This window comes from Chiloscyllium punctatum, chromosome 42 (assembly GCF_047496795.1).
Source record: "Chiloscyllium punctatum isolate Juve2018m chromosome 42, sChiPun1.3, whole genome shotgun sequence".
NCBI lineage: Eukaryota > Metazoa > Chordata > Chondrichthyes > Orectolobiformes > Hemiscylliidae > Chiloscyllium > Chiloscyllium punctatum.
In genome coordinates, this window is record NC_092780.1 from 31,662,726 (window position 1) to 31,686,159 (window position 23,434).

At 41.7% G+C, this 23,434-nt stretch overlaps 1 protein-coding gene across 7 annotated transcripts in view; it reads left to right on the top strand.

Annotated features, from left to right (window-relative positions):
* The window catches only part of LOC140465873 (gap junction gamma-1 protein-like), a 77,765-nt gene extending 55,729 nt beyond the window's left edge, over positions 1-22,036 (top strand). For 3 of the 7 annotated variants that reach the window (XM_072561748.1, XM_072561750.1, XM_072561746.1), the window contains one exon: positions 14,706-22,036. In XM_072561748.1, the coding sequence (XP_072417849.1) occupies positions 14,734-15,906 (1,173 nt within the window). In that variant the 5' untranslated portion in view covers positions 14,706-14,733 and the 3' untranslated portion in view covers positions 15,907-22,036. Of the gene's footprint in view, positions 1-3,280; positions 3,645-3,904; positions 4,162-4,212; positions 4,235-13,355; positions 13,636-14,705 lie in introns of those variants that run through there. The other 4 variants (XM_072561744.1, XM_072561745.1, XM_072561751.1 and 1 more) reach the window with 4 other exon arrangements.
* Positions 22,037-23,434: the final 1,398 nt, after the last annotated feature.

A 23,434-nucleotide genomic window follows, 5' to 3' on the forward strand; every position in this document is an offset into this window, starting at 1 on the left:
GTTTCTAGTCCAGTGACCCTTCTTCAAAACCCTTCTTCAGAGTTGAAGAAGGGTCACTAGACTCAAAACATTAATGCTGTTTTCCCTCCACAGGTGCTGCAAGACCTTGCTGAACTTCTTCCAGTGATTCCTATTTCTGTTTGTTTCTGGGTTCAAACCCAATTGGATCCAGAGGTCTGTTTTGATTTGTCTGAACAGATGGACATTTTTGAAAGATCAACAGTGTCCTCACATATTCATTGTTCCAAATACATTTCCAAGGTAAGCATGCTAGGTTCAAATCAGACATTGAGCGAAGGGTCCCAGGCTGCACAAACAAGCACATTTCCAAATGGATATGAGTCACAGCTCACATCAGAAATAATTCCACAGAGGCTGGAATCCGGTCATCAAGTCACCCTTTATTTGCACAAGCATGGTACTTGACAATGGTCTGGTTTCCTCTGAAAAGGCTCTCTGAGTATACAGAACCTCTGAGAAACCTGTTTATGTTTTTTTGTTTTTTTTTCTCTTTTTTTAAATTAACCCCCACACTACCGCCTAACTGCGGTAATGCTTATTTTTTCCCCAGCACTCATGTTGTGTGTGTGCAGGTGTGAGACACAGTGAGAGACACAAGGTGTACGAATCTTTATTCAATTTCCACCACCAGGAAGATAGGAAAACACCCAAGTGGCCAATGACAAGCAGTGCCCTTCACATCAAAGGGCAATGCTGTGTGATCAAACAGTGAAGGGGAGGGCAGGGATTTAAATCAAAATAGAGTTGGAGGGGGAAATAATGCACTCCACTCCCTGCGGCGCCCACCTCTCCCTGAACAACTCCAGGGTGTTGGTGAGACTCCTGTTTATATTTGTCAGCCAGGGGTCCCTGACTGGACACGGGTTAACAGCCCCAGTCAGGGAATTCTTATTCTATGATCTTGTTACACTCACTATATCTCTCTCTCTCTATGTTTGAGACATAGACCTATTCTTTTTCTAGTCACCTCTCCTGGGGCATTTTTGCACCAGGTCTTGTTCCTCTGACTCAGCTTTGGATACGGTCAGCATGAACCAGATCATAGCCTGCCTCTTGTGCCCCGAGCATCTCGGAAGAAATTCATCCTCTTCTTCAGGCGGTAAAGATGTCGAGGCTGCAACATCCAACCTGTCCACCTCAGCCTCCAAAGTTTCTTCGACACTAGAGAGAGGTGGAGGACCCACAGGTTCTGGTAGTCTTGCCGGATGCCCTGAGGGTCTGGGTATGTTTTGAATCTGCTCTGATTGAGAGTGTGCATGTGGTCCATGTGCTTGGTCAGGACTGCCTCATTTACCCAAACTTCGAATGTCATGGGCATGACCTTGCATCAACCATAACTCTTACCCATGCAGGGCCATTTCCATGGTTTTAGCACCAAACTCCATCCCCTGAAGTAAACTGTCTCCCTTGCTTAGCGGTGTCTTGTGTCTGGTGTTAGCCTTCCTGTTGCCGTTTCACCTTCCCCCCAGGAAGATCAGATTCAACCTGATGCAGAGTCTTCTCCCTATTAGCAACACGGCTGGAGCTATCCCTGTTGTTGTGTGAGGGGTGGTTCTATAATCAAATAGGAACCGGGACAGTTTGGTGTCGACTGATGCTGCGGGCTGTTCCTATAAGCCCGCCTTCAAAATTTGGACCGCTCTTTCTGCCAGACCATTATACAATGAATGGTAACGAGCTGCCCTTAAATGTGAAATGCCGTGCGACTTTAGAAAATACTCAAAGTCGCTGCTGGTAAATATGGCCCAATGTCTGGGAGTCCATTTGTTGCAAAAGATGCTTGCAGCTTTTCTATCATCACTGAATAATGGCACGGGCTGATGATACCCCAGATGGCAGTCTCATATATTAGTACAAACCCTTTTTGGGTAAAAATTGTAGCATACTTCTGGGAATCCTCATCTAACTGGAATTGCAGGTACGGATGGCTCGCGCCCAGCTTCATTCAGGACAATTCCCATGTTAGCTTTGCGTATGAGCTTTCTATGCGAGGGATTCGGTATTTATCCAGCTGAGAGAACTGGTTCACCATTTGTTTAAAGTCTCCACAGAGGCAAACTGACCCGTCAGCTCTCACAATCGGTATGACCTGTGCTGCCCATTCCACAAACTGATGATTCCTTCATTTTCCAGCCTCAATTTGCTTGGAAAGGCAAATTGCACTGGGTGGACCTTGCAGAATCGTGGAATTGCTTCCTGGCCAACATGCAGGGTGGCCTTGACTCCTTTAATAGTCCCACTCTCATCATCACTGAAATAACTCCAGAGGCTGGTATCCCGTCACCAGGTCACCCTTTATTTACATGTGCATAGTACTTGACACTGGCTTCTTCAGTGTGAGCAGAAAGTCTGAGAGTCCAGTTTATTTTTATGTTATTTTATTAAACAGTACAGTTTACAAATAAACAATTAATGTTAACAGCTGTATACAGAGGTAAAAACAATGACTGCAGATGCTGGAAACCAGATTCTGGATTAGTGGTGCAGGAAGAGCACAGCAGTTCGGGCAGCATCCAAGGAGCAGCGAAATCGACGTTTTTATTCCTGATGAAGGCCTTTTGCCCGAAACTTCGATTTCGCTGCTCCTTGGATGCTGCCCGAACTGCTGTGCTCTTCCTGCACCACTAATCCAGAAGCTGTATACAGAGATACAGTAATTTACAAGGGAGAGGGGCAGCAAAGCCAGAGCCCAAACCCTGAGACTCCAGTTTAATTTTTTTTTTCTTTTTTTGCCCTTCTCATCAAAATCCCCTGTTAATTTTTTTTCCTGTTTATTTTTTTTCCTTTTTTTTAACCCCCACACTACCGCCTAACTGCGGTAGTGCTTATTAAGACTCCAGTTTAATCTCTGTCAGCTAGGGGTCTCTGATTGGATCAGAGTAACAGCCACAATCAGAGAACTCCTCTTCTATGACTTCCACCTGGCTGACCTCCTGATGAAGGGGTTTTGCCCGAAATGTTATTTTCCTGCTCCTTGGATGCTGCCCGACCTGCTGTGCTTTTCCAGCACCACTCCAATCTTGATTCTGACCTCTTTACAATCCCAATTACTACAACATTCGATCTCTGATGATCAGGAATTGGGAAGATTTCAGCCAAAACCTTTCCCAAACAACCAATGACCTCAATGTTATGCAACAGACCTTCTAACCGTCTGTCACTTTAGTTAGACTAGCCAGGCTTAGTTTTACGAAAAGTGAAACATGCAGTTGTTTGCATGGGGTCTTTGTGAATAATACCCATGTGTGCGGTGTAACTTTACGTTCTTACGTACTTTAAGTGGGAAAATAAAACTCAGTAAAAGGATAAAATTCGTTTAACTTTGTGCCCCAGCGTTATTGAAACAGATGCTACAGCCATTGGGAGTCAGATGGCAGCACTCGATGCGCCTGTTATATTTGGGAATATTTGCAATCGTTTCTACTGTCAGCTCGGGATTGGGAGGAGAGTTTCCGCTCAGGGAAATCCCGCCCTACCTGACTGTGTTGCTCTTACCCGGGGGGGTGGGAATAACGGGATGATTTGGGACACAAGGAGAGGGTTCGAGGCTAGTCCTAGGAGGAGGTTAAAATCTTCCCTCAGTGACGTTGGGAAGCCGCTGGTCTGTCTGGAAATAGGGAGAGGTAAGAAGTTTTTGGAAAAAAAAAGTTACTTTTCTTTGAACACAAAGTTTCCGCCCGGGTTAACATTCTTGTCTAACATTTGCAAACAACCAACTGCAGGCTTCGAAATGGAAGGATGCATCCGACCGAAAGTTACAGTTTGTGTAATTTCAGGAGTGGGGGAAGTGGGTAGAGAAAGGGAGGGAAACATTCCGGGCTGGAAATGGGAGAAAGACAGATCCTCCCTACTAATTTAAAGTTTTGCATTGTATTATTTCCAGCATTAACGCTCCCAGGGAATCGCCTTGTTACTGTCAAAGTCGTTACATGTCGAAGTTGTAACTTTTTCTTCCTGTCTGCTTTTCTTTGTCTTTCTCTTTTTCGCGCTCTGCCGTTGTTTTTTTTCCCCCCAGACTGCATATATTCAAACGAAAGCAAAGTACATTGCTGTTTCCGACTTTATTGTCCGCGTCGAGACGTACGACTGATGCACTAGCTTCTCGTCTGCTTTCCCGGGTCTGGTGTTTCGACACCCGCGGTGGGTTTCTGGAAAATATCGGAATGTCAAGAATGAGAGCGAACAGGACGTGGTTCCATTTTCACTGCGATGGGTTGGGAATTGTTTGCAGTAGTTTTAAAGTTGAATAATTGTTCATGCATTCACGAAGTACCGTTTTCAGGGAGAGCTGCCATTCTGTCTGCATCAGCATAACTCCAAACGTGAAGTTAACAAAAATCTGATCATTTTGTCGTAAGGTTGAGTCACATGTTTCGTATCGTTCATTTAACCCTACATGCAAATGTTTTAATGTAGGCAGCTATCAAAAACATTTATACTTTAGCCCCCCTCTCTCTACGTTTTTTTTGAAAATTGATATATGTTTGTTGATATTCTGTACCTTAAAAACATATTTTCTGAGCTAGAGTTGTAGCTGGAGATAAAACCCCTTGGAAATAGGGCAATGGAGATGAAGGGAAATTTAAGATCATACAATTTTATTTCACCCGTTAGTTATTCCGTCGGCATGAAAAGCATACACCCACAGAAGACTTTAATTTTTTTTTTCTGGTCATGACTGGGTACTCGGCCAGGGGTGAGTAAACAGATGAACTAGCCTGTTTTGCAGTTGATGCTTCCTTAGTCATGTCCTTCTTCTATTTTGGTTGAGGAAATGACTGTGGAGAAGTACTATAACTGACATCACTGGAAGTGAACTTTCTGCCTGCAGTTTATTGCTTGCAGGCAAAATGAATCTGGTTGCTTTAGATACAGTTCTTTTGTTGATGTCTCTGTTGCTGTAACTCTTGTCGTGTTGTGGTTAGGAAAGTGCCCTTTCCATAACTTTACAGACAAGGGTAACATGTGAAAGTTAGAGCTACTTTGAATTGTAGAGGATATTCAACTGTACACCCTTACATTTAATCTCTCTAAATGATGGTTTAGTGATTATTTATAGCAATATTGTCAGTTTCAATGCTGCTAATTACAGGTCAGTTGCTTTTGTAATTATAGGGCTATTATATTTTGAAGATACTTTGCTAGACAGTCATAGTCGGATAATTCAATCACTACTTTTTCCACATTTGTATGTTCCCAATGCTGATTTGCTAATACTAATGAACTGGTGAGGAGCAATTAGAATAGTGTCTAACACTGAGCTTTGTCGTTTGGGGAGTTGAAGAACCAGATACTGAGAAACTCCAAGGGTTTGTTCTTGAATCCAACTGCTGACTGAAGTTAAGAGGGGAGTTAAGTTGTCTAGATGTAATCAGGAAATTACAAAGGAACATGAACATGATAAGAGACCACACTGTACTAAATTCTATTCTGTCACCGTGTGGAATAGAAAAGGAAGTTGTGCTTCAGTTGTACAGAGCCCTTGATTAGACGATATTGGAATTACTGAGTTCAGTTCTGGGCACTGTAGTTGCTTGCATGGGAGCTTTGTGAATAATACCCATATGCACGGTGTGACGTTATGTGTCCTCTTTGTCAGTGACACCCAACCCCCCCCCCCCCCCCCGCCCCGCCCCAAGCATGTGTGTATATAGGGGCCTAGAGGGGGAACAGAGAAGATTTATCAAAATTACAATGGGGCCAAAGGGTTATATTATAAAGACAACAGGTTGCATAAAGTGGTATTCTGGATTAGTGGTGCTGGAAGAGCACAGCAGTTCAGGCAGCATCCTGATGAAGGACTTTTGCCCGAAACGTCGATTTTCCTGCTCCTCGGATGCTGCCTGAACTGCTGTGCTCTTCCAGCACCACTAATCCAGAATCTGGTTTCCAGCATCTGCATTCATTGTTTTTACCTGCATAAACTTGTATGTTTTCCTTGAGAACTGGATGCAGTAATTGAGATATTCAATATATTTAAAAGGATTTGCTAGGGTAGAAATGAAGAAGCTGCATTCTCTGATCAGGCCAGCCAGAACACGAATGTGGAATCACAGAGTGAGAGTGAAAACACTAAGGACTGAAAGCAAGAAGCACTTTTTAATCCAGAGCATTATAGAAGGCTTGGTTTCGCCCAGAAGGCAACCAGAGTTGTATAGTTTTATTAGTTAAGAGCATGAACAGGTTATGGGTCAAACATAGTTAATTGGAGCTTACAACAGTCCTAATCCTGAAGACCTAAATAGGTTCTTTGTGTTCCTGTGTTTATTTTATCTTACTCACTCCATCCTTATCTCTAACAAATACAGCTCATTGACCTCAAGTCACAAACTATCCGTTTAGCATTGTCTGATGTTCAAGCAGCCAATCTTTGACTCGGACCTATCTAACCCCAAACTCCCATCTCTATCAAGTGTATCTAATATTTCCATCGTGCTGCCTCAGTGCTTTTTGTGTCATTGTCATCCAATTCCTGTTTCCTTGATTTTTGAGGAGAAAGTGAGGACTGCAGATGTCGGAGATCAGAGCTGAAAATGTGTTGCTGGAAAAGCGCAGCAGGTCAGGCAGCATCCAAGGAGCAGGAGAATCAAAGTTTTGGGCAGGAGCCCTTCATCAGGAATGAGGCTGGGAGCCTCCAGGGTGGAAAGACAAATGGGAGTGGGGGTGGAGCTGGGGAGAAGGTAGCGAAGAGCGCAATAGGTGGATGGAGGTGGGGATGAAGGTGATAGGTCAGAGAGGAGGGTGGAGCGGATAGGTAGGAAGATTGGAAGGTAGGACAGGTCATGAGGATGGTGCTGAGCTGGAAGGTTGGAACTGGGGTAAGGTGGGGGGAAGGGGAAATGAGGAAACTAGTGAAGTCCACATTGATGCCCTGGGGTTGAAGTGTTCTGAGGCGGAAGACGAGGTGTTCTTCCTTCAGAATGCACTTGTCTCGGGAGGTTATCCAAAGCCACTGTCTTAATTTCAATTTCTCAAGAAAACCCCTCATCTCTCCTGCCCTTCTAATCTATGCCTCACCTTTCCCTTCTATTTCCTGTGAATCAATTTATCACCTTCTGAGTCTGGGTTCTCTCTCCAGAAGTTGAGTTTTTAAGATTTTGGAAAAAATTGACAGGGCAAATAGAAAGCTTTTCTGCTGGTGCAGGGAGTCTGAAGATAAGGGGACAGAAAAATCAGAATACGTTAATTAGGAGAGAATTTAGGAAACAGTTCATGAAAAGTATGGGTAAGTGTGTTGCTAATGTAAAACAATGGATTGAGCTCAGTTAATAATTTAAATCTAAGGTTGGAAAATTTTTGTTAGTCGGTTGTATTACAAATAATTGAACCAATGTGGATAAACTGAATTAGTGTCCTATTTAGTTATAACATCTTTGAATAATCTCCTTCCTTAAAACCCTGTGGGCGTACCTATATTACAAGGATTGCAGTGATTCACAAAGGCAGATCACCACCAACTTCTCCAGGGCAAGCAGAGATGGGCATTTGGTAATAGCCTGGTTATGATGGCCACATCCCATGAATTAATAATTTTTAAAAATGGTGGAACAAGTTTGAAATATTAAATGGCTTGGAACATAGGACTCTATGAAGATTATCTGGGACCATTAACACAATTGAGTATCCTTGTCAAATCTTTTCTATTTTTAAATTTCAGGTAGATTGCCTTGCTTGGCTCGATCTTATTTATCCAATCATGTTGAGAGGCTTCTCATCCATTGCTGTCACCTATTTCCGAAGAATCCATTTTTCTGTTTCCTCTTCCTCATCCGAAAAACACCTCTCTCTCATTGCATTCTGCATTGCCTTCACTGCAGCATTTCAAGAAGTGTCTCAGTGTCACCTGCTGAACGGTAAATTACTGGCCTTGTCTACAATCTTCCTACTCATTGAACAAATTACAAAATTTCAAATGTAGCCGTTGGCAATATCATAGGCAGCATCCACAGTGATACCACCATGACTCTTTGTGACCCTACTTGACCTGTGCTACCTATGCTGTTTATGCATTGCTGGAGTCCTGTTGCAATCCTTGTTTGGATTAACCGTCATTTCCTCCAGTTAAACATGGTGTAGGATCCTGCCACAAACTCTGCGTCCCCTTTGTCAGTGACATGCACCCCACCCCCAGTTAAGCACTAGGGGAGGTGGCTGCCTAATGGCGAGACTATTAATCCAGAGACCTAGGTAATGTGCTGGAGACCTGAGTTCAAATCCCATCACAGCAGATGATGGAATTTAGATTCAATAAAAATCTGGAGTTGATCGTGAATCCATTGTCAATTGTTAGGAAAAACCCAACTAATGTCTTTTAGGGAAGGAAGCTGCCATCCTTTCGTGGTCTGACCTACGTGTGACTCCAGACCCACAGCAATGTTGCTGATTCTTAGCTGCCCTTCGGCAATTAGGGATGGGAAATAAATGCAGGCCCAGTCAGTAATGCCCTCATTCCATGAATAAAAAAATGGATTGATTTTGTACACAGTACAAAGACAATGTTATGTTACATTCTTTGGCCTCTGTCTCAGATCGAGCCAGATTTCTTACAACCTCAGGAATCTGTGCAGGCTACTTAGCCCATGACCCCATGTGTTCTCTAATGAAGAAGCTGTCTGTTTCTACCCTTATATCACCAGCTCTTGCCTCCTTTTATCCTGCTTATCTGCTGCTGATTGTCTCATCCATAATTATGTCATCTTTGGACTTGATTATCGCAACGGTCTCCTTCCAGTCAACCTATTCTCTGGCGTTCAGAAAACTCCCGTGATTCCAAAATTCTGTAACCCATTTCCTTCCCAGTGCCGAATCCTGTTCTCCTAACAACCTGTCCTCCCTGACCTAACAATCATTCACCAGTTCCAGAAGTACTGCATTCCTCACTGTCATACTTAAAAAAAATCTGGTTGCCCAGTTATAGGGTGGATATTATTAAGCTGGAGAGAGTTCAGAAGAGATTTGCCTGGTTGTTGCTGGATATGGAAGGTTTGAGTTATGAAGATAGGATGGACAAGCTGGGACTTTTTTTTCACTGAGGTTGGGGGTGACCTTCTAGAAGTTTATAATATAATGATGAGTGTAGATAGTTAATGGTAATTGCTTTCTTCTCTAGGATGGGGAAATTCAAGACTGGAGGCACATTTTTAAGGTGAGAGGAGAGAGATTTAAAAAAGACATGGGGGCAATATTTTTTTACAGTGGTTTGTGTATGGAATGAACTTCCTGAGGAAGCGGTGGATGAAGGTACAATTACAATGTTTAAAAGACATTTGGATAAATACGTGAATAGGAAAGGTTTGGAGGGATATGGGCCAGGACCAGGCAGGTGGAACTAATTTAGTTTGGGATTATGTTCAGCATGGACTGGTTGGACTGAAAGGTCTGTTTCCGTGCTGTATGAATCTATGACTGTCAGTCGTGGCTCAGTTGGTAACATTCTCACCAGTTCTGTTATGAGGTTTTGGGTTCAAGTCTTGCCCCAAGGCTTGAAATGTTAGTGCAGTACTGAAGGAGTGCGCGCTGTTGGAGGTACCTTTTGAAGAAACATTAAACTGAGACCTTATCTGTCATTTGGCCCATTGAATCCACAACAATCCTCAGAAGAGCATCCCACCTAGAACCCACCCCACCCCATCCCCGTAACCCTGTATTCCCCATGGCTAATCCATCTAGCCCGCACATCTCTGGATACTATGGGCAATTTAGATTAGATTACTTACAGTGTGAAAACAGGCCCTTTGGCCCAACAAGTCCACACCAACCCGCCGAAGCACATCCACCCAGACCCATTCCCCTGCACTACGGACAATCTAGCATGGCCAATTCATCTAACCTGCACATTTTTGGACTGTGGGAGGAAACCGGAGCACCAGGAGGAAACCCACGCAGACACGGGGAGAATGTGCAAACTCCACACAGTCAGTCGCCTGAGACGGGAATTGAACCCGGGTCTCTGGCGCTGTGAGGCAGCAGTGCTAACCACTGTGCCACCGTGCCACCCATTTAGATTAGATTAGATTAGATTACTTACAGTGTGGAAACAGGCCCTTCGGCCCAACAAGTCCACACCGCCCCGCCGAAGCGCAACCCACCCATACCCCTACATCTACCCCTTACCTAACACTACGGGCAATTTAGCATGGCCAATCCACCTAAACTGCATATCTTTAGATTGTGGGAGAAAACCGGAGCACTCGGAGGAAACCCATGCAGACACAGGGAGTGTATATAAACTCCACCCTAGGGTGGAATCAAGCCCTGGTACTGTGAGGTGGCAGTGCTAACCACTGAGCCAACAAGTCACCCATATTAATTGCGCCCCATATAATACTGAAAGGTATTCCCTCGTTGAGCTCCTAAGTTTCTCCATTGCTATAGTTTCATTCTTTTGTGCATTTTCTCTTTGCCCAATCAGTGTGGTCATGCCATTAATCCCTTGCATCCTATGTTTTGAAATCCCTTCTTGATCTCCACATTCCCCTCTATTAGAGCATACAAGCCTTCGGTCAGCCTCCTCTCGGTGACTGTCTCTGCTGTGAAGTGTATTTTTAACTATTTATTAATTAGTCAATGAATGAGCTAAATTACAGGCATGCCTTGCTCTCTGTTTCCATCCCTGTGTGTATAGTTTTGTCCCATTGCAGTGTTATGGCTCCACCTTATGAAGAGCCCAGATATTACAAGAAGAGTAGTTTCCATTTCAAATTCCAAATTGTCCTAGAACAGTGTGAGATACAAATGACCACTGATTTGGAACTGTATCTTGTGGGGCCCTGATACCTACATTTTAATTTGGGGATATAAAAGGCTTTGAATTATCAAGAGAAGACTGCAGTCTTTTTCAGATACTAAGGACTTTCCAGAATGTTTCGCACCTGAAGAGTTATTGTTTTTGGAGCAATCAATTTGTATGCATTACTGTCCCACAGAAACAGCAAATGAGATAATTGAACAGGTAAATCTGTTGAGTTTTGACCAGGACAGCAGTATAATCCCCTGCCTGTCAAATGGAACCAGGGCTCCTTTGCATTCTGCTGAGAGAAACTCCCCGGTGGCAGTTCTGATATTGGAGCACTCCCTCAGTACTGTGTTTATTTACTGCTCTGAAGTCCTAAAGCAGTCCTTTAGTCCATAATCTGATTTGTAATTATCACTGAATGAAGTGACAATCTATTGTCTTAGTTTTTGAGGACAATTTTTGTTCCCTCTATTTCCTTTCCTCCTGTTTTCTGACTTCTCCTTTCTTGGATACATTGTCGCTTGTTCTAATAGCAATCCCTAAGAAAGAGAATAAGAGAATAATAAGAGAGAGGGTAAGGCCGATCAGGAATAGTGGAGAGAACTTGTGCCTGGAGTCTGAAGAGGTAGGGGTGGCCTTAAATGAGATTTTTACTTCAGTATTCCTTAGAGAGAGGGACTTTGTTGATAGTGAGAACACCGTGTACCAGGCTAATAGGCTTGAACAGATTGATATGAAGAAAGTGGATGTGCTGGAAATTCTGGGAAGCATCAATATAGATAAGTCCCCAGGCCCGGACCAAATATATCCAAGGTTACTATTGCAAGTGAGGACTGAGATTACTGTGCCTCTGGCGATGATCTTTGCATTTTCACTCTCAACAGGAATAGTACTGGATGATTGGAGGGAGGAGAATGTTGTTCCTTTGTTCAAGAAAGGGAATAGGGAAATCCCTGGGAATTGCAGACCAGTTAGTCTGTGGTAAGCAAGGTACTGGAAAGGATTCTGAGAGATAGGATGCATGACTATTTGGAAAAAGCATAGTTTGATTAAAGATAGTCAGCATGGCTTTGAGGGACAGGTCACGCCTCATAAGCCTTATTGAGTTATTTTAGGATGTGATGAGACAAGTTCACAAAGGTCGAGCAGTGGATGTGGTGTATATGGATTTCAGTAAGACATTTGATAAGGTTCCCCATAGTAGGCTCATCCAGAATGTTAGGAGGTAAGGGATACAGGGAAACTTGGCTGTCTGGAAACAGAATTGGCTGGCTGAAAGAAGACAGCGAGTGGTAGTGGATGGAAAGTATTCCACCTGGAGTCGGTGACCAGTGATGTCCCGCAGGGATCTGTTCATGGGCCTCAGCTCTTTGTAGTTTTTATAAATGACTTGGATAAAGAAATGGAAGGGTGGCTTAGTAAGTTTGCAGATGACACAAAGGTCACTGGTGTTATAAATAGTGTTGAGGTCTGTTGCACGCTACAACAAAACATTAACAGGATGCAGTGCTGGGCTGAGAAGTGGCCGATAGAGTTCAACCTGGATAAATGTGAAGTGGTTCATTTTGGAAGGTCGAGCTTGAATGCTGAATACAAGGTTAGAGACAGGATTCTTGGCAGTGTGGAGGAACAGCAGGGTCTTGGAGTCCATGTATATAGATCCATGTACAAAGTTGCCACCCACGTTGATCGGGTTGTTAGGAAGACGCGTGCTGTCTTGGCTTTCGTTAACAGGGGAATTGAGGTTAAGAGTCGCAAGGTTTTGCTGTAGCTCTATAAAACTCTGGTTAGACCACACTTAGAATATTTGATCCTAATCTGTTTGCCTCATTATAGCAAGGATATCGATGCTTTAGAGAGGTTGCAGAGGAGATTTACCAGGATGCTGCCTGGATTGGAAAGAATGTCTTATGAAGAGAGGTTGCGTGAGCTTGGGCTTTTCACAGTGGAGAGGTGACTGGATGGAGATGTACAAGGTAATGAGAGGCACAGATAGAGTAGATAGCCAGAGACTTTTTCCCCAGGACAAAAATGGCTGTCACAGAGGGGTCATGATTTTAAAGTGATTGGAGGAGGGTATAGGGGAGATGGCAGAGGTAGGTTCTTTATGTAGAGAGTGCGTGGAATGCATTACTAGCGCTGGTAGTAGAGTCAGATACATCAAGGGACATTTAAGTGACTGCTGGAGAAGCACATGGACTGCAGTAAATTGAGGGGTATGTATGTTAGGTTGATTTTAGATTAAGATAAGTACTTGGCACAACAGCATGGGCAGAAGGGCCTGTGCTGTTCTATGTTCAATGTATGAAATAGAATCCCGCTGAAGTATCAGCAACAGTTCAGCTTTACTGTTACGTCTTTCTTCAACAACCTGTTTTTTTTTCTGATAAATTATCTCGCTGTAACCTTTTGCACTCACTCTCGCATTCTCTCTTTCTTATTCTGTTGGATTCTCATAGTTCCTCTCTTGTTCCACCTCAAACATTTTTCTTTCTCTGTACCCTTTCTGATGAAGTGCCTTATCGAACGTGACCCGCTTTCATTTTCAGGTGTTTGCTTTACATTTCAGATGCAATTTAAGATTTCCGTCAATTTTGCCATGTGCTTGTAGTTGCTTGATTGGAACCCCCATCTGCTGGATTAAACATTCAATCTCTTCTTCGCCAAAGCACAGTGGCAGCGTCATCCCATTTGCCCCCTTCAGTCGAAGCAAAACGTTCAGAGACACAGTATAGTTTTACCTCCTTCATTTTTACCTCCTGGTCCTGGAGGGAGAGAAAATGACCATCCATGTGTACAGAGACATGAATTCACGGTCTTCTCTGGAATAGCAGTTTCTTCATGAGTTATATAGTCATTTTATAGGGAGGAGCATTCAGGTAAGGCAACATACATATTGATTGGCTGACCGTTACCATCAGCGAGTGTCAATGGTAAAGATTAAACCACCTGCTGTTACGCAATGAATGTTCTTAACCTTAACTGGCTTCGTATAATGAATACTTTTCACCTTGTTAACTGACCTTACATGCTGATACTTCCAATATTGTTAAATGGTTTTACATAATGACTGCTTTTCCACCTAGTTAACCCATTAGCCTTGCCTCCAGCACCCCATTGTTAACTGCAAGTTCTTATCTGATCTGAGTCATGCTTAGCTGAACCTCTTGTTTCACAAAACTCAAAACTTAACCCTTTCTTTGCCTGCTCATGCCTGATACATATTCTCAGCAGCAGTCCACAAAATGATCTTCAGAAATTCACCAAAGCTCCTCAACTTGCAAACCTTCCAGACTGGGACCTCCACCACTTAGAACAGAGCTTCCCAAAGTGTGGGGTTGTGTGTTGAACTTTGGGGTCATAAGCTTTGAGACAACATTGTGTGTTCTGTTGCCATGGTTGAGTTATAATAGCTGTGTCCACACCAACAGTGAGTCTTACGCAGGACCGTTTATGCCAGCAGATCTTCCTGTATCACTTCCACCTCTCATTTGAGGTTTCGTGACAATTTTCAAGCCTCAAAATGAGGCCGAGGTGGGAAAGAGTTGGTCAAAGCCCTGACCTTGAAAGGATAAGGGCAATGTCTAAATGGGAATTCCTTTGCAAGGCACACTCCGTTCTGATTTGGAAATATATTGCTATTCCTTCACTGTTGCTGGATCAAAATACTAGACTCCCCCTGCCAATGGACACTTACCTACACCACATGCTTCAAGAAGGCAGCTCACCACTGGCTGTTCCATAGGCGTGGATGTTAATTGCTGGTCCAACCAGCGATGCTCATACCCAGTGAACATATTAATAAAAACAAAAACATTTACAGGTTCTTCAAATTACGTTGTTGATTCTATAACATTGTTTAATGAAAAGTTAATTTAGTATTATCTTGAAACTTGTTCACACAATGCTTTATTCTGTGATTTAATAAAAATTGTTTACTATGTTGCAGGAGCTGATTGGGAATCTGATTGAATAACATGAGCTGGAGTTTTCTGACACGCCTTCTCGAGGAAATCCATAACCATTCCACATTTGTTGGCAAATTGTGGCTGACTTGCCTTGTTATATTCCGCATTGTGCTGACAGTGGTCGGAGGAGAATCTATTTACTATGACGAACAGACCAAGTTCGTTTGCAATACCCAACAGCCAGGTTGTGAGAATGTCTGCTACGATTCCTTTGCTCCATTATCCCACGTAAGATTCTGGGTATTCCAGATAATCCTGATTGCAACTCCGTCTGTTATATATCTGGGTTATGCTGTCCACAAAATTGCTGCAGCGGAGGATCATGAACATGGACAGCGTAAGCCAAAGAAACACCAGTATGCAGTGCAGTGGAGACAGCACCGTGCCTTGGAGGAAGCTGAAGATGACAACATTGAGGATCCCATTCTATATCCAGAGATAGAACTGCACAGTGATAAAGAGAACCAAGACCACAAACACCCGACCAAGCATGATGGGAGGCGTCTCATAATAAGGGATGGTTTAATGAAAATTTATGTGATGCAGTTGCTCGCCAGGACTGCCTTTGAGTTGAGTTTTCTTGTGGGTCAGTATATTTTATATGGCTTTAAGGTGGCAGCGAAATATCAGTGTGAAACTTCTCCATGCCCTCATAAAGTAGACTGCTTCGTATCTAGGCCGACAGAAAAGACCATTTTTCTGTTAATAATGTACGCAGTAAGCTGTCTTTGTTTAATAATAGACATTTGGGAGTTGATTCATTTGGGATTTGGCATGATCAGGGATATACTACGAAGCAAGCAAAACTCGATGACGGAGGCAAGTTACAGTTACCCGTACACGTGGAATACCCCTTCAGCTCCCCCAGGTTACAACATTGCAGTCAAACCAGATCAGATTCCGTACACAGAACTGTCAAATGCTAAAATGGCTTGCAAACAAAATAAGGCAAATATTGCTCAAGAGCAGCAATATGGTAGTAATGATGAGAACATCCCGTTCAACTTGGAAAGTGTGCAGCAACAGCTGAAAATGGCCCAGGAGCAACTGGACCTGGCATTCAAGGCTTATAATGAGCACAATAACCCCTCGAACCATCCCAGCGACAAGAAAAAGTCTGGATCAAATAAGAGCAGCATAAGCAACAAATCTGGAGACGGTAAAACTTCCGTGTGGATTTGATAGTTGTTTTGTTGCTCAACTAGTTCAGTTACTTGTGGACTTGAAGCTAACTTATTATGAATGAATAGTTCATCCATTTCTGTCAGTTAAGGTAAATAAGCATCTGAGATCCAGCTCATGAAAAACAAAGTGTTACCTACTACAGGCTTGGTTTATTTTGACTCCATCTATGGAGGTCTACATTGGAACTTGCGACACATTAAGCTTTGTTTTGAAGAACTCTGCTAACTGGGAGGTTGCTTCTGTTCGGTAGACTTTAGTAAATTAATTGCAATTCTTGGATTTGATGTACCTATTGTTTCCAGTTACTGTATTGTTGAGTTGGGCATAGGTATTTTGAAAACTGAATGCAGCTCTAACTATTCAGCAATATATAAGTGCCTTGGAGAAAGGGCAGGAACACACATAAGATACAGGCCGGTTGTAGTTACAGCCTGTGTTGCATAGTTAGTGAAAGGTTATTTGAAGAATTTTGTGTAAAATGGTGTTATTTAGATATTCAGGTCAATAGTACTTCTATATCTTTTTTTATATATTGATACTTGCACACAACATTTAAGGATAATGATTTACCAAGACCAGATACTGACTTCAAATAAGACACATTATACAACACTGAGAATAATGGCTGTCTCTTTGGATAATTCCCACTTTGTCAAAATTATGTCTGATTACAATAGGTTTTCCTTGCTGTAATGTAGATTGTTATAGTTGCAGAATCTCTTTTGAGTCTAGTGTTTTGGCTTGTGTTACTGTAAAATAACGGTAGGAATGTTTAATTTGAGGTGTCATTGATAGCAGTGTACATTCAAGGAATCGCACTGTCCAAAACTTGATTTGTAATCATGATCTTATTCCCAAATCAGTTATGGAGTACTCTACATAATGAGAAGGAAGACAAGCAAGTAGCACAAAAATATGTTGAAATCAAATGGGATAAGGTTTGAAATTGATACTTAATAGAGGCACTTCATAAATCTAAAGTTCTCTATTTAAGAGACTGATGATGCTAAATTATCCTTATTGTTTGAAATGTAGCTTTTTATTTTTCATCTTCAATCAGAAGATGTTCGGTTTTAATTTTTTGAATTGTATTCATTTTGAGTAAAAGAGCATTTTTCTGGAATATATTGTTCGTACCACAGTATCTTAGAACTTAGGAACTACAATATTTTGATGTGTTCCTGAATAAGATGCTTTTTCTGAAGAATGATGAGGTGCAAAGAGCAGGCAATTACCATAGCATGTTAGGCAGTAAGGTTTCTTGAGAGAAGACTTCCAAATATCGCTTTTTTCTTATTTTCACAGTTGGTTAACCAAAGTGAACATTATATGATCAGTTGTTGAGCTTCATCAATATTTGCTAAAGTTGTCAATCTGTTCCAAAAAGAAGCCATCACATTTACTTTGGTGACTTAGCATTTTTCAGTTAGTGTTCCAAAGCTTGTAAAATGGTTCGATCATCTTAATTATGACCCTCATTGTCTAAGTGGCAGTGTCCTGAATGCCAGTATTGATTGCTTTATTGTGTAAAAGCAGATGTTTACAGTTTGTGTAGAATATATATATCATCTAGGGCAAATTTGGAATACAAGTTATCCTAGTATATTCTTAATGACACACATTTAGGAGAAATATCCTTTGCTTATTTTGTATTTTACATTTCTTGTAAGGAATTTTTGATGTTCCCCTTGGGTACTTTTAAGAATGGAATTGCCAAATTAAAATCCACTGTCTTCAAATATTATTTCGAAAAACAGTCAACTCTGACTCCCAAAGAACCAAATGTACCTTTTTATATACGAGAACAAATTGTAACATTTGAAGAATGCCTTTGGTTGGTTTCAGTCTATTGCATATGACCTTGTACTTGGTTAAGTGTTTTGTTTTAGGTCAAAATGATAGAGAAATCGCTGATAAGGAACGTTTTTAGTTTAAGCATCATTATATATTTTTAATGGAAAGTTTAATGAGCCCAAGTAATATTAGGTACAGAGTAGGGTTTTGTTCCAGTTATTGGCAGTATTCTGATTGTCAACTTCTGATTGTTCACTTCATGGTGAAAAGGTTGCTTCTGATTGGTTGAAAGCACCATTGTGAATCAATATTAAAGCAGTATTCTACAAAGGGTAGTTTCTAGCTAAAAGGGAAAGACATAAAACATTAAATATTTTCAAGAATATTGAACTGTGTAAAAATAAGTGTACTTTCTATGTAATTGTTTTTAATTTAGCTACACAGCACATCTTTAATGAAGTAATTGGAGTGCCAAATGGTAAAACTGTCTAATGTGATTTCAATGAGTCACTTTACAAAAACAATGATGTTGCCATAAGGAACAGAAACAGGTGCCTTTTTATGTTGCTGTTACCTACAAACAAAAACAGACTTCATGCTACATTCCAAACTGCAGAAGTATTTTGTTTCAGTGAAAATGTGCATTGTCGTTTAATTGTGTTACACAGTTGTCTAAGTAAATATGACATGTCATTGCAACATCTATGCAAATTATTCTAGTTTTATATGAAACAGATGGATGTTTTTTTTTAAAAAAACGTGTCTATGTATTTGGAGAAAAAAGTTTGAATGTCTGTTTTCTGCATGTTTCAAAAATACTTCAAAGTTGTAACTGCAAATAGAGGTTTTGTTCAATATATTGTCTGCCTTATCTTCTTACTGGTGTGTATTTGTGTATTCAAACCTCAAATGATTTCCTTCATCAATTTCACATGATCTAGATTAGATTAGATTAGATTAGATTACTTAGTGTGGAAACAGGCCCTTCGGCCCAACGAGTCCACACCGACTCGCTGAAGCGCAACCCACCCATACCCCTACATTTACCCCTTACCTAACACTACGGGCAATTTAGCATGGCCAATTCACCTGACCTGCACATCTTTGGACTGTGGGAGGAAACCGGAGCACCCGGAGGAAACCCACGCAGACACTGGGAGAATGGGACTTCAGTCAACTTCGAGTACCTGTTGTGCTTGGACAGAGTCAACACTGTAAACATCATTGATTTTAATTATACCAATGTTAGAGCATTGTGTCCAGCTTGTGACAACACACTTTAGGAAAAGATTCATCAGAATGATTCCAGAAGTGAGGACTGGAGGATAACCAATGTGATTCCACTTTTCAACAAGGGTGGTAGAGATAAAGCAGGAAGTTATAGACTACTCAGTCCCATATCAGTGGTCGGGAAACAACTGGAGATATTCAGAAGGAGAATTAATCTCCATTTGGAGAGTTAAGGTTTAATCCATTTAGGGAGGTAAAGTTTAATCAGGGATAGTCAGCATGACTCTATCAAGGGATGTCATGTCTAACAAATCTGTTTGAATATTTCAAGGCAATGACTATGTCTGTAGCTGAGAGTGAGGAACTTGGTGTTGTTAATATGGATATCAGTAAGGCCTTTGACAAGGTTCCAATGGTAGACTGATAAAGAATTTAACAGCACATGGGATAAAAGATAACATAGCACGTTAATTGAGGTTATGTTTATATCCTGAATCACTGTCACTATGTTTGAAACAGGTGGTACTGCCTCCTCAGTAAGTAGAGCTTTCAACTATCTCCAAATGCACAATTGTCTTGCTGTCTAGAGCTATTGTCTCCCACTTGACAGTGCATTGGTCCCTTCTTCATGTTAAGGTGTGGCCTGTGTAGTAATATATAACTTTTCCTGGATGGCAGGATGTGATCCTAACCATGTTAAAGTTCAAGAGTTGAAACATTAATGTTCATTTGAAGCCCTTTTGTTATATGGGGAATTTAGGGAGGAGATTGCCGAGCCTTTGGCTTTGATCCTTTCCTGTAGACAATGACGACATATAGTGTCAGAAGACTGGAGGATAGCAAATGGTGTCCTCTTATTCAAGAAAGGGAGTAGAGACAACCCTTTTAATTAAAGACCAGTGAGCCTTACCTCTGTTGTGGGCAAAGTTTTGGAAAGGACGACACGTCACTTACTGTACCCTTTGCTCCCGATGTGGTCTCCTCTACACTGGGGAGACAGAGCGTCTACTCAGAACGCATCAGAGAACATTTCCAGGATACTTGCACCATCCAACCCCACTGCCCCATGGCCATACACTTCAACTTCCCCTCCCACTCTGCCAAGTACATGCAGGTCCTGGGCCACCTCCATTGCCACTCCCTAACCACCCGATGCCTGTAGGAAGAACGCCTCATCTTCCGCTTTGGGACCCTCCAACCCCATGGCATCAATGTGGATTTCACCAGTTTCCTCATTTCCCCTCCCTGCACCTTATCCCAGTTCCAACATTCCTACTCTGCACCACCCTCATGACCTGTCCTACCTGTCCATCTTCCTTCCCACCTATCCGCTCCACCCTCCTCTCCAACCTATCACCATTACCCCCGTCCCTCACCTACATCTACCTATGGCTGTCTCAGCTACCTTACCCGCCCCCCCCCCCCATACCCCCATCTATCTCACCACCCCCTCGACTCACAGCCTCATTCCTGATGAAGGGCTTTTGCCCAAAATGTTGATTTTCCTGCTCCTTGGATGCTACCTGAACTGCTGTGCTTTTCCAGCACCACACTCTCCACTCTAATTTCCAGCATCTGCAGTCCTCACTTTTTCCTTTGGAAAGGATTTTAAGAGTTACAATTTATAATCATCTAGAAAGTAATAATTTGATTAGGGATAGTCAACACTGTTTTGTGAAGGGTAGGTTGTGCCTCACAAACCTTACTGAGTTCTTTGAGAAGGTGACCAAACACATGGGTGAGGGTAAAGCAGTTGATATGGTGTATATAGATTTCAGTAAAGCGTTTGATAAGGTTCCCCACAATAGGTATTGCAGAAAATATGAAGATATGGGGTTGAGAGTGATTTCGTGGTTTGGATCAGAAATTGGCTATATATAAGGCAGAGGATGATGGTTGATGGGCAGTGTTAATACTGGAGTTTAGTTATTAGTGGTGTACCATCAGGATCTGTTTTGAGCCCACTATTGTTTGTCATTTTTATAAATCACTTGGAGGAGGGCATAAAAGGATGAGTTAGTAAATTTACACATTACCCTAAGGTTGGAGTTGTGGCTAGGATGTTGCACGTTACATAGGGACATAGATAAGGTGCAGAGCTGGGCTAAGAGGTGGTAAATGGTGTTTAATGTGGAAAAGTATGAGGTGATTCACTTTGGAAGGAGCAACAGGAATATGTAGTGGGCTAATGGTAAGATTCTTGGTAGTGTGGATGAGCAGAGAGATCTGTGTCCATGTGCATAGATCCCTAAAAGTTGCCACCCAGGTTGATAGGGTTGTTAAGAAGGCATATGGTGTGTTAGTTTTTATTGAGTTTTTGAGAGGGATTGAGTTTCTGAGCCATGAAGGCATGTTGCAGCGGTACAAAACTTCGGTGCGGCTGCACTTGGAGTATTGCATACGGTCCTGGTCATCGCATTATAGGAAAGATGTGGAAACACTGGAAAAGGTTCAGAGGAGACTTACCAGGATGCTGCCTGGTATGGAGGGAAGATCTTATGAGGAAATGCTGAGGGACTTGAGGCTGTTTTTGTTAGAAGAAGATTAAGAGGTAACTTAATACAGGTATACAAGATGATCGGAGAATTAAGGGTGGACAGCAAAAGCCTTTTTCCTCAGATGGTGATGGCTAACATAAGGGGTCATAGCTTTAAATTGAGGCATGATCGATATAGAGTCAAGAGTGAGGTGCTGGAAAAGCACAGCAGTTCAGGCAGCATCCGAAGATCAGGAGAATCAACATTTTCGCCATAAGCCCTTCATCAGGAATAGATATAGGACAGATGTCAGAGGTAGATTCTTTACTCAGAGCAGTAAGGGCGTGGAATGCCTTGCCTGCAGCAGTAGTGGATTCACCAACATTAAGGACATTTAAATGGTCATTTGATAAATATGGATGTCAATGGAATAGTGTAGGTTAGATGGGCTTCAGATTGTTGCACCAACATGTGAAACCATTGAGGATCGAAGGGCCTGTACTGCGCTGTAATGTTCTATGTTTTGACAATGGCATTAAGTGAATGTATTGATGCCAGGGTCATGGTTTCTGCCAATTCTTTCAATTCAGGAAAACAATAAAAATATTAGTTTATAGAAACAAAAAGTATCCGTTTCATGCTGTGAGGTGGCTGCTGAAAGCTTTAGTATTCAACTGATTTGTTCAATAGTGTCTCTACTGCAAGTTTTGTGGACTTGGAGGTTGCCACTGATGATGTTACCTAGCCAGGTAATGAAACGTCTGGATATCAAACCTACAGCTCAGTGAGCAAACCTACACCCTAAGTGTCTCTACTTTTGATCTACAAAACCTAAAAGGTATTTGTTGCTCATCCAGAGTACATTATATTCTGTGCATTATATCAAGTTCCGAGGAAGAGTCATTAACTCTGACCCTTTTTCCACTGATACTGCCAGGCCCACTGAACTTCTCCAACGTTTTTCTGTTTTTTATTTCAGATCTCCAGTGTCCACAATTTTTTAAAATGCTTTTATTTTGCATTATGTTCCATTATCTGATATATAAATGCATTTTTTAGGAGTGAGGCTTTCCTATGGAATTTGTTTTCCTTCAGGGCATGAGTGTACTTAACCTAGTTAAGGTGAGTTGAATTGTTACGGTTATTTGATTCCAAATAAATGTCTAGTATGTAGTTTGAAATAATCCCATAACTTTATTATCAAGTTGATCGGTTCCACCTCAAGAAAGAAGCATTGCTGTTACACAGTAACTCTTGTTCTTTAACATAGCATAAATGGTAAACTGCTGATGCCGAGAACCTGCCAGATTTAGCTAAAGTTTCAGCATTTACAGCATGTTCAAAAGAGACACGACAGTCTGAATGATGTGGTTGCATGATTATGCACAAAATAAGATACTCACGGTTGAATGCTGCATCTCATTAGAAGCTGATTACATTGAGAAGATTTATTAAACTTACTTTAAATGGACTCTGTGATTTCATCGATTTGTCGTTTGAGGTGGGAACTGAGCCTAAGTATGAATGTGATTGTTAACAGATTGATGTTGTTTCATTCAATATTAAAGGATGAATAACTCCTTTCTCCTGTTTCTCTTATGCCATCAAATCTTTGTTTCCAAACACTTGAAGGAATGGCACCTTTCTAAACAACTTTTTAATAGAAAAGGCCTGGAATAATTCAAATTGAATAGGCTAAGTGTTACACTTGTGCGGACGTATTACTTTATAAGATTTTTCTAAGCATGAGTTTCTGATGTCTTTTGAACAATAATCTTTGAATCGAGGACAACTTCTGAGTAGCATTGGTGTTTCAGCACAATTAAGTAGTCATTGGGTGAATTGAGTGGCAGGTATTAGCTCTGTTAATTAGGGCACATTACAAAAGTGCCCAAAATATCCACATCTTGCTTTAAACAGCTTCAGGCAGTGGGCTGTGGAGGGGTGGGGGTCACCAATGCTTACTGCCTCTCTTTCACAGTTATGTTTATACCTCAATACCTTTTGAAGAGAAAGCATGTGGT